Source organism: Camellia sinensis, chromosome 14, assembly GCF_055761805.1.
Source record: "Camellia sinensis isolate YWXY chromosome 14, ASM5576180v1, whole genome shotgun sequence".
Lineage (NCBI taxonomy): Eukaryota > Viridiplantae > Streptophyta > Magnoliopsida > Ericales > Theaceae > Camellia > Camellia sinensis.
In genome coordinates this window covers 76493397-76504943 of record NC_138974.1, presented here as the reverse complement: position 1 = coordinate 76504943, position 11547 = coordinate 76493397, and the positions used below count along the sequence as shown (strand labels likewise).

The 11547-nt window shown below is 32.2% G+C and overlaps 1 protein-coding gene across 2 annotated transcripts; it reads left to right on the top strand.

Annotated features, from left to right (window-relative positions):
- The first annotated feature begins 301 nt into the window (after positions 1-301).
- On the top strand, positions 302-5582 carry ARF10 (auxin response factor 10). 2 transcript variants are annotated; one of them, XM_028214773.2, is made up of 5 exons: positions 302-1066; positions 1158-2381; positions 3938-4806; positions 4932-4994; positions 5258-5582. In XM_028214773.2, the coding sequence occupies exons 2-5, from the start codon at positions 1287-1289 to the stop codon at positions 5337-5339; spliced, it is 2109 nt and encodes a 702-aa protein (XP_028070574.1). In that variant the 5' UTR covers positions 302-1066; positions 1158-1286; the 3' UTR covers positions 5340-5582. The 2 variants fall into 2 exon arrangements, with proteins under 2 accessions (XP_028070574.1, XP_028070576.1); XM_028214775.2 differs by having other exon boundaries at positions 373-913.
- The last annotated feature ends 5965 nt before the right edge of the window (positions 5583-11547 follow it).

The window sequence follows — 11547 nt, the reverse complement described above, 5'->3', positions numbered from 1 at the left end:
AGAGTTGTGTAGCCATAATTGTTGACTTTTGATGAATAGTGTTAACTTTTTAACTTTTTGACTAACTTTATAACTTTTTAATTTTTTTATAATATGCCAAACTTTAATTTAAATTTGAGTTTGTGTAAAATTTTATATGTGTTTAAGAAAATACATACTAGTCTGACTCTGTCAAGCATGAAAAAAATATTATTTAAAAAAATATATATATATATATATATATATGATGATAAATGAAGTCATAAATTTATGTATTAATATATTAATTTATACCTATAACACTACTGTTAAAATTTATTTTAGCAAACACCAATGTAATATTCTGTAAGTATTAAATTATTACTTATTTTGTTAGTTTGGCTCTAGAAAAAGAAAGCAGAGAGAGAAAGAAAGAGAGATGGATCGATCGGTCTCTATGCCAACAGATCTGAGAGAAGTAGAAAAAGAGATAAGGACAAAACAAAAAACACGAAAGGGAGGGAGATAGAGAGAGACCTGATCTTCAACTCTTGCTTTGGACTGTTGCGATGCCGAAGATCTCTGCTCCATAAAATGGCGTCGTTTGGGTGTTGTTTGGGTGTTGGAGCGTTCTGAATCTCTGCAGCATATCATCAGACCTCTCTGATGGGTCATGAAAGCAGCTCTCTGTTCCAAACTCTGGTTTTGATCACTGCTAATCAAATATGGACTTGAACATGCAAATCATCATCATCACCGAGTGTTTTCAAGCCTCTTTCTCGTTAATCTGAGAGAAATCTCAGATTTGTAGTGTTACAGATCTTGCATTTCAAAGCTACTCTGTGAAGAAGACACTGAATATACTTATAATTCCAGTCTCTATGCATTTGATATAACGGATGCATCTGATATAACGGTGAACAGTAAATGCTTGGAATCTGAACAAGGCTTAACGGTAAGGAGCTCAACAGACTATTGGACTGTGCTCGCTCGCTAGTATTGGAATAAATATTAGAGAGAAAAACTAGAGAGAGAGAGAGGTGATAGTGTAAGGTTCTGTTGAAGATTTTTATTTTGTTGCTCCGATCTTCTGTAGCATATATAATAGGTCAGAAATCTTATTCCCTTTCTCAAAACACATTTCTTATATGTAAATATGAAATCTAATGTATTGGTGTTGTTTTTCACTCTGTTTTTAGGTTTTTGTTGATGTTTGATTGTTCACAAGAACAGCGAAGGTTTGATTTTGGTTATTCGTTTGGAAGAACACAATTTGATTGCTCTATTGAACTAAAAGGTTGCATTTGAAAGAAAGCGAGGAAGAAGAGATGAAGGAGGTGGAGGAGAAAAGCTTGGATTCTCAACTATGGCATGCTTGTGCCGGAGGAATGGTTCAAATGCCTCTTGTGAATTCCAAAGTTTTCTACTTTCCTCAGGGCCACGCCGAGCATGCCCTCACAACCGTCCATTTCGGGGCCTTGCCGAGGCTTCCGGCTCTGATCCTCTGCAGAGTTACTGCAGTGAAATTCATGGCCGATGCTGAAACTGATGAAGTTTATGCGAAAATTAGGTTAATTCCTATGAGAAGCAACGAGCTTGATTATGACGATGATGGGGTTTTGGGGAGTAATGGATCCGAATCCCCTGAAAAACCTGCTTCTTTCGCCAAAACATTGACTCAATCGGATGCTAACAACGGTGGTGGATTCTCAGTTCCTCGGTACTGTGCGGAGACTATCTTCCCCCGATTGGATTACTCGGCTGATCCCCCCGTTCAAACCGTAATTGCCAAGGACGTTCATGGTGAAATTTGGAAATTTAGGCATATTTACAGAGGAACGCCGAGGAGGCATTTGTTGACAACAGGGTGGAGTAGTTTTGTGAACCAGAAGAAACTTGTTGCTGGCGATTCAATTGTGTTCTTACGAGGGGCAGAGAATGGGGATTTGTGTGTTGGAATCAGACGGGCCAAGAGAGGAATTACTGGTGGCCCTGAGTCTCCCTCCGGATGGAATTCTGGCTCTGGAAATTGTGTTTCTTCATATGGGTCATTTTCAGTGTTTATGAGGGAAGATGAGAACAAACTGATGAGAAATGGGTCTAATGGGAATTTGAACTCTGGTGGTGGGTTTAGGGGAAGGGGAAGAGTGAGGCCTGAAGCGGTTGTTGAAGCTGCAACACTTGCAGCTAATGGACAAGCATTTGAAGTGGTTTATTACCCGCGGGCAAGCACTCCAGAGTTCTGCATTAAGGCTTCATCTGTGAGGGCTTCCATGAGGATTCAATGGTGCTCTGGGATGAGATTCAAAATGCCATTTGAAACCGAGGATTCTTCCCGGATTAGCTGGTTCATGGGAACCGTAGCTTCTGTTCAGGTTGCTGACCCAATTCGCTGGCCTAATTCCCCATGGAGGCTTCTCCAGGTATTGTAAAATCTCTCTAGCATATTACTTTAATTTGTCAATGATCTTATTTTGAAATACTGTAGTATTGATTTCTTTACGATTTATCAATGAATCTTGTTTTTGGTATTTGGATAACTCAGATGCTTTTTAGGGAATGTTAAATCATAAGGACTTGTTAAACAGTTTAGAAAAAATCATAATCCTAAGATCCTGGCTGAGTTACTTTCCACTGGTATCTTAGGTAATTGCTAAACAAGAATGGATCTTCTATTTCTTTCCATGCAACCCTAATGTTCATTTAAGTAATATTCTTTCGTTCAAGAATGTATTTATAGATGAGTGTTTTCCTTGTATGCCTACATTTTGAACATTTAGTAGCTGAAAATTTTATTGTTGCTAGCCCCACCGAAGAAAAAAAAATAAAAAAATAAAAAAAAACCTCTATTGCTTTTGAAATGTTGGAATAAATGTTTATGTTTCCACCTCACTTGTAAGACCATATGGTTGTAATTGTGATTTGAATACAATGCTGGCTCACATGTTGCTATTAGAAAAAAGAATATGATACGGTATGCATAAATGTCACATGCTAGCATAATTTAGTTTTCAGGTGATTGTTTCTAAACATTATATGAGAATATATTCTAGGATATTTTTGTTTAATGGAATATAGCCTAACTACTTGACTGACAGAAACTATGCGATGCGTTTTCTGCAAGAGAAATACTAGAGATCCCTAAAATATGACCCAAAATTCACCACATCATGCAGGGGTTGGATCTTAGGTGGTTGATTTTTAAGCCAATCTATAAATGACATGGAGTAGTCCACAATGATGTATAAATTTAGGGGTCTCAAGCTTTTTTCTTTGCACAATATTCCTCTTGGTCAATTTTTATTCCAAAAATTTCCTTTCTTTGTTTCCCCAAGGGCTTTCTTTCCATGAAAGAAGTATTTAATTAAATAATAGTCATGATATAAACACTGGCTGGAAAATTATTTTTTTAAGTTGGTTTTTGATCTTTCATGTCTGATGCATCAAGCTTCTTCACATGGAATAAAATAATGATGGTTTTCTAACCTAAGATCTAGTGTCTTAAAAAAATGCTTTAGGAAGCTAAATCAACTTTCAATCTTGTTCCAACTTCTTTTTCTTAATCAAATTTTGGATATTGTAAATATACTTTCTTTGTTTACTTATTCTTGATAGTAAAAATAAATATTGATCTTTGTTTTTCTTTTTCTGCTGTCGTTCATTAGTGTTAATTTGAGAAGGATAATTTTGTACTAAATTTTCTGTAGTAAACATTATATGAATTCTGTTCCATTTTATTTATGACACTTGTCCTAGTCTCTTCTCTTCTAAAATCATTTAGAAATTGATGATCTTTTTCCCTAAAAGTTCCAAAGTTTGTTGTTGCTCTTAACAATCTGCAGGCACTTACTGATAATTGAGTTATTTGCAAAAGAAGTAGAATCTATCTAGACCTGTGTAAGGCTCATTTGCAAAGTTCATGCAGTTTAACTCCGGTAATTTTTCTTTTCTTACTTGTTCTTTGCAAACCAATTTGCAGGTGACATGGGATGAACCAGATTTGCTGCATAATGTGAAGCACGTCAGCCCATGGCTGGTCGAGTTGGTATCAAACATGCCTGTCATTCACATGTCACCCTTTTCACCACCAAGAAAGAAATTGCGGTTTCCGCAACACCCCGACTTCCCTCTCGACGGCCAATTTTCAATGCCGTCATTTTCACGCAACCCCCTAGGGCCCAGCAGTCCTTTGTGTTGTCTATCCGACAACATTCCTGCAGGCATACAGGGAGCCAGGCATTCTCAATTTGGAATACCATTATCGGATCTCTACCTTCATAACAAACTGCAGTTGGATCTTTTCCCGTCCAGCTTGCAGCAGCTTGATCCGCATGGTAAATTATCCGATGGTTTGGTTTCAACCCACAAAAACAGCAATGACAATGTTTCTTGCTTGTTGACAATGGGGAATTCCAATAGTAAATCAGATAAAACTGATAATTTGAAGACACCCCAGTTTGTACTCTTTGGCCAGCCAATACTGACTGAACAGCAGATCGCTTGTAGCTGTTCCGGTGATGCAGTCTCAAAAGTTGTAAATTTTCCAGAGAAGAAAGAAAGATCTGCATTTGACCAGCAATGGGTTCCAGAAAATCTGTCATGCGTTGCGTTTCCGTGGCGTCAAGGTTTTCACATGACTGAACTTGGCCTCGATACTGGTCATTGTAAGGTGTTTATGGAGTCGGAGTATGTAGGCCGGAATCTTGACCTCTCCGTTATTGGATCTTATGAAGAACTATACAAAAGGGTTGCAAACATGTTTGGAATAGAAAGATCAGAGACGCCATGTCATGTGCTATACCAGGATGCAACTGGTAATGTCAAACATACTGGAGATGAACCTTTCAGGTATTCTCATTATCATGTTTATTTGCAGTTGTAATTTGGTGACATCAAACTCACATAACGGAAAGTCCATAGATTCTTTGGTTTTACAATTTATGGTTCTCTTTCTTCCCTTGTTCTCATTGCAGTGATTTCATGAAAACTGCAAAAAGATTGACAATTCTACTGGATTCAGGCAACAACTTTGGAAGGTAAATAAATGATCTTGCATTATATCAATCTTAGTTTTTCCCAGGCTGGCCATCCATGATGAAATTGTGGGAAACCCGTTTATTGCCATTCTCAACTCGTAAAAAAATGGATGTAGAAAGGCCTTTAATTAATTTCTCAGTCTTTTCTTTGTGCCGGTCAAATTCAAATCTAGACATTAATTCTGCAAGATTTTTGTTCTTTATGAATCAATATCGCTTGGAAAATTTCATAAAATGAAAGTTAAAAGAAATATTTTTGACAGGCAATGGATGACAGGGCTGCAAAATGCCGAGAACGGACTGGACTCTTCAAACCAGACTGGCCCCTTGAGCATATTTGCATAGTAGATTTTGGACTTGGTAGTCAGTGTAAGAAAATTATCAATAAATGTTGGAGGAATTTCTCATTTCTCATTTCTCAATGCTGTGTGTGTGTGTGTGTGTGGTGTTGGGAGAAACAATTTATGAAACTCCAAACTTTCATTTAGAGTAACGTCTAAAACTACGTTGTGTATGCTTCGTTGAATATTGATGTGATGCATAAAAATAGACTTCGATGCCTACAATACGAAGGTTACTTTGTGGTTATGATTGCGATGTGCCCTAATTTGTTACATGCACATTACATTCTTAAATGCTCTCCTGCACTGGATTTTATTCCCAACTCCTATGCATTTTAGATTTTGACGAATCTGTGCATACCTGCGCACAATTGCATGTTATATTATATGGACTAGGGTACCGGTATTGTGTGCAACTATGTGCTTAAATGTCGGATTCATCTAATTCCCATAAGAACACATGACATGATAAAATAGGCTATGTGAATGTTCAACTAAACATGTCAGACAAATGCTATACCTTTATTCAATTGTCAAGTGTAGAGAACTGATATTTCACACATGTAGTGAGATTCATATAGAATAGTCCATTTTTTTGTTATAGATGATGTGTACTTTGTAGTGCAATTGTCCTGCGAGACTTTGATTTCACAATTTCTGCTTTTGATAAACAGCAGGCTTGTTCAAATTTTTGGAGAAAATTGTTTGGAATGAGTTCACGAGGGGTGGTAGTTTTTGACCACATTGAACTGGGTTGTGCTGTTGTGGGATGTCAATTGTAGATTTTGAGGTTTAAAATGACTTGTAACATAATGTGAGTAATTCAACTATAACATTTATTAGTAAAAATAATTTATGAGATTTGTATGTTTAGAAGCATTAGTCATAAATATGTACCCACGAAACTAGTGTTTTGTAAAGTAAATTAATAATCAAACTAATTAATATGATTAATTCTTTTAATAACGAATGTCCCATGCGGTAATTCAACTTTGGTAATTAAAATAAGATACTATAAAAATAATATGATTTGGTTATTAAATGAGACGTATTGAAATAATATGATAAATTTATCTATACTATCATTAAGTGAAGATTTAAATTGATTTAATGAAGTTCTTTTTTCCTCATATCACGTGATAATTTTGTGTTAAAAATAAATAAAAAATTATTATACAGCGTAAGTAAGTTTTGAATACAAAATTTTAGATTTCATTAAGAGCATACTTATCATTTAAGTAATATGTATATTATGATATTAAATTTTTTATTATTTATTTTTATTATTAATTATTTAAATTGTACATGCATTACGGGTACAACACATCATTTTATTTTAAAGAGACTATTTTATATAGAAAAATATTTGGTGATCTGAATTTTTATGAGTCGAATGTGTCAAAACGACGTCATTTTATACTCAAAACGATGTCGTTTTAGATGTTTCAAACCATTCGAATTATAATTTTTCGGATCACTTATCATTGTTGTTTTATATATTCGTCAGAAAACTATACATCAATTTGCAAAAGGCTTCATATAATTTGAGTTTTTACACCTAGACCAATTTGTACAGTATTGCAAACATCTGTTGCCTAGAGAAGGATTTCATGTCAACCAATGAAAAGATGAGAGCACGCACACCACTTGCATTGCAAGATGGGTGAAAAGTTGAAAACAAATGAGTAGTTGGTTTGACAATCGCAACTACACAAAAACACAAATTGAGAAAAACAAGGTCACAAACTAACCACTAGGTCGAAATCCAAAGCCAACTAGAAACTCCTCCATAGTCCACCCACACGTGAGAGAGAGAGAGAGAAAAAGAGAGAGTGTGTTTCTGGATGGGGGATAAAAAAATTGATGTGATATGATGTGATGTGAAGTGGTCTTATTGTTGTTTTGGTCCCACTAATTAATGTTTTCACGTGCAGGTCCCCACTGGTGTCTCCGTCTCGGTGGAGAAGTTACTTGGTGGCGGTCCCGAGTTGGGGGTGTAATTTTATGAGCGGATTCAACTTAAATGAATTAAGTATAGTTTAATTTTTTTTTTTGGATTTAAATAAAATATTTTTAAATTAAATACGAGTTTGAATAAAATTTACAAATTGAATTAAATGTGAATGAAGATATCAAATATCTCAAACAAATTTGAAATAAAAAACTCAAATTATATATATATTTAAAATAATAAATATATAAATTACTCATTAAATGATGTTAAAATAATTTACATAGTTAAATTAAATTGAAAATATATTACATACAAGAAGTTAATACAAAAGTTTCAATTATTAATTTGATGTTATTAATGATTTTATTAAAAATATTATTAGAGTTTACTTTTAACTAATTAATTAAGAGGAGGTTTGAATATTACCTAAATAAGTTGTTTATTGGTTTATTAACTTATTTCTATCACATCAATTTTTATTTTTTTATACGTATTTTTGTAATAAATTATAAAATTAAAAAAATAAGTCATTCCTAAACTATCTGTGCACAAAAAAAAATAAAAAATACTCAAATTTATGTATATTTTAAGCGATTCAAACCCAGATCAAATTTTAATAGACAATCTCTAATTACAATTTAGAATTAGACAAGCCTGTGCAACTCTAGCAAAATTGGAATTGAATATGGTCAATTTCTCAACTCATCTAAATCCATTCAAGTTGCACCCTTTGTCATAAACATTGCCAAATAATATTTTTAAAGAAGGATTTTTCTTAAGCGTGCAACTTACGTCTTCCATTTACGTCTTTTCTGTTGCTGTCCTGTTTAATGTTTATATCTTTCATTTACATTTTTTGTGTTAGTGACTTATGATTTGCAACCTTAAAGGGTTGCACACCATAACAAGACCCCTTTAAAGAATTGTGATCGATGAAAATGATCACATATGTTAAAACATAGGATACAAGATGAACTTGACATTTGATAATTGGACTAGGATAGGAATACATTGGGCCTAAAACACCTAATAATTTTTCGCCGACCATTTCTTTTTTACCGTTCTGCTTTGGTATTAATGCTGCTTTTGACTGCTTTGGCCACCACCACCTCACCTCTATCGATTTTCAAAGTAAAATTAAGATATCTATCTATCTTCAAAGTAAAATTATTTATTACGGTGTGTTTTTTTTTTTTTTTTTTAATTTTAATTTTTGAGTTTTTCTAAAATCTTAAAAATTATTAAAAAATTTATTTTTTATGAGTTAAAATTTTAAATTTTTTTTTTTAATGGATGACAAATACATCAATACTATTTTTATTTTTTGTCTAATCTCCATGTATGTGACCCATACAACTACATATTTAGAGTACTAATTTTAATACTCTAATAGAGCATTAATGACATAGCAAAAAATAAATAAATAAATAAATAAACTAAGATTAAAATATCACATCACAATAGATAACATTTACTATCAACTCATTAAACTTAATTTTAAAATTTAAAAATTAAAGCTCCAAAGTATTTTACCATACCACTATATCTCGCACCCCATCATCAATGATCACAATCTTCCTTTTAGATTTGAAGACAATGGGGCGCATGAATCTTTTCCAAAACATTTTGAAAAATGAAAAATATTATACTACAAATTAATAAATTAAAAACATACTAATTGATGTAACAAGCGTCATAATTAGTGTCACATTCATAAATAAAAAAACATATATATAAGATTTGTTAGTTTTATTTATATAATATTATTCTTAAAAAATAGTATATAAACACAATTTTTATTAAAAAAAATTATTTAAAATTATGAACACAAATGATGAGTTTTTATCTTGAGCACACGGTATAAGCACAAGTGACGTGGTTAAGGCATTATTCCAGTTATTTATCAATCAACAATGTTATAATTACACTTATTTACACATCTAAACACACACTCATAGAGAAATTGAATTTGTGAGTCCTGTCCACGTATATGTGATGTGGATCCTACCCCCTCTTTTTATATATATATATATATATATATATATGGTTTCGTTTGGAAAATGAGTTGACTTTTTAGTTTTTTGACAATTTTAGTCTGGGGTTAAAAAATTTGATTTGGGAAGGACTTTTAACTTTTTTATGAGAAAATGAATGTAATGATTATAAGTTGGATATGATATTTTGTCTTAGGTACAAGCTATTTTAGTAACTTTTTGACTTTTTACGAAAAGATGTGCAGAAAAGTAGAGAGGTGATGTGACAAGTTTTAGTTGGCTTTTTGACTTTTTGGCTAAAATAGCCACTCTCCAAACGAGGTCTTATTGGATTAAAAAGCCTATTTTATTTTTTGTGATTAAAATAGCCAAAAAAGCCTCAAGATTAGCTTCCCAAATGGAGCTAGAAGCTCTTTTTTGCTATGGCTTGTCATTTTTTTTTTACTTATATTACATTTTTATTTTGAATAATTTACTAATGGTGGGTTGCAAATAAAATGAGCTGTTCATGAACAAACTCGGCTCGACTTGTTAAGAGCTTGGCTCAGCTCAGCTCGTTTACTAAACGAGCCTAATATTCGAGCTCGAGCTCGGCTCGTTTATCTATATTTAAATTATATAATAAATGTATTATTTATATATTAAATAATATAAATAATATTTTTTATTTAAATAATATACATAATATTAAAAAATATTATCGAGCCGAGCCGAGCCGAGCTCGAGTTTCATTAATGCTAACGAGCCGAGCCGAGCTGAGCTTGAGCTCAATAAACGAGCTTGATAAGTAAACGAACTGAGCTCGAACTCAGCAAAGCTCGGCTCGACTCGATTCGTTTGCAGTCCTAGTGGCCTTGCCTACATATTGAGTAAAGGTTTTTTTTTCATAATTATGTAAATATTCTTGGTCAATTATGTAACAGGTTTTTTCGTAATTACGCAAACATTCTTGATCGATTATGAAATAAATTTTTTCGTAATCACACAAATATTTTTGGTCAATTATGGAACATAAATATTTTATTGTTTAACAAATTACAAATATACTCATAAAATTTGTTTAAAATATAAATCGGTCCTATTGTTTGTTATAAATTTTAATTTAACACTATATCCAAGGAAAAAAAACAACTATTCTCTTATGCAATAATAAATTATCAAAATTATTCATTAAAAAATATTTCTTATATCATGAAAAATTATTAATGGACTTAGTGATTTATTTATTAACAAAATAGTTAACTAAAAAATATTTTTTATATCATTAACAATTGTTAATTTGCTTAATGATTTACTTATAAATAAAATTAATTATTTGTTATACGAGTATGATTTATGTATTAATAAAATTAGTCATTTGTATATATATATATGTATTTTGTTCTGCTTCTTTATTAGTTCAGTGACTTATCTTAATAATTTTTTTTAAAATGGGAGAATTATCTCAATATTTATTTTATATTTATTTGTTGAGAAAAGTTACACACCATAATTTTATTTTATTTTTATAAATTCGGAAGAAAAAATGATATGGTAATAGAATTAAAGTCAACATCATCAGGTGTATAACAAATCAAAAAATGATACATATCATACCATATAAATCTATTATATATTTAATGATTTATTTTATTCAATTTCATAAAATAATATTTAAATTTTAAAAAAATTATTAAAATACAAAACTTAAACATATTGTAATAATAGTCCGTGACTTGCACAGCCCTATGTAAACTAATATATATACATATATGAGTTATATTGGGGATCTCAAATAAATTACTAAATTTTTTATTAAATCTCTCGTATAGATGTGAGACTAACACACATCTGATTTATGTGGATTTCATACTTATGTAAGAAATTTAGTAAAAAAAATTAATAATTTATTTAGGATCGCGACATTTTCCTATATATATATTTTAGATGGGAGAAGGCCAAGGTCAAGGCCAAAATTATATGAGGGTGCGTAAATAGGCGTATCCTACACTCTCCACAGGTGGATCTTACACACACACACACTCACACTCACACACACTCTCTCTCTCTCTCTCTCTCTCTCTCTCTCTCTCTCTCTCTCTCTCTCTCTCTCTCTCTCTCTCTCTCTCTCTCTCTCTCTCTCTCTCTCTCTCTCTGGCCCTGTTTCATTGGGGATATGAAGATTGGGATTGAATATTATATCTGGTGGGATTCATATATTTCATATTTGTAATTTTTTTTAAAAGGGATATAATATCCGGTGGGATTGTATATCCCCCAAAAAT

Coding starts and splice junctions, on each gene's coding strand:
- ARF10 (XM_028214773.2), top strand. CDS start 1,287: ATGAAGGAGGTGGAGGAGAAAAGCTTGGATTCTCAACTATGGCATGCT. Junction 4,807..4,931: donor ACTGGAGATGAACCTTTCAG/GTATTCTCATTA, acceptor TTCTCATTGCAG/TGATTTCATGAAAACTGCAA. Junction 4,995..5,257: donor TCAGGCAACAACTTTGGAAG/GTAAATAAATGA, acceptor TATTTTTGACAG/GCAATGGATGACAGGGCTGC.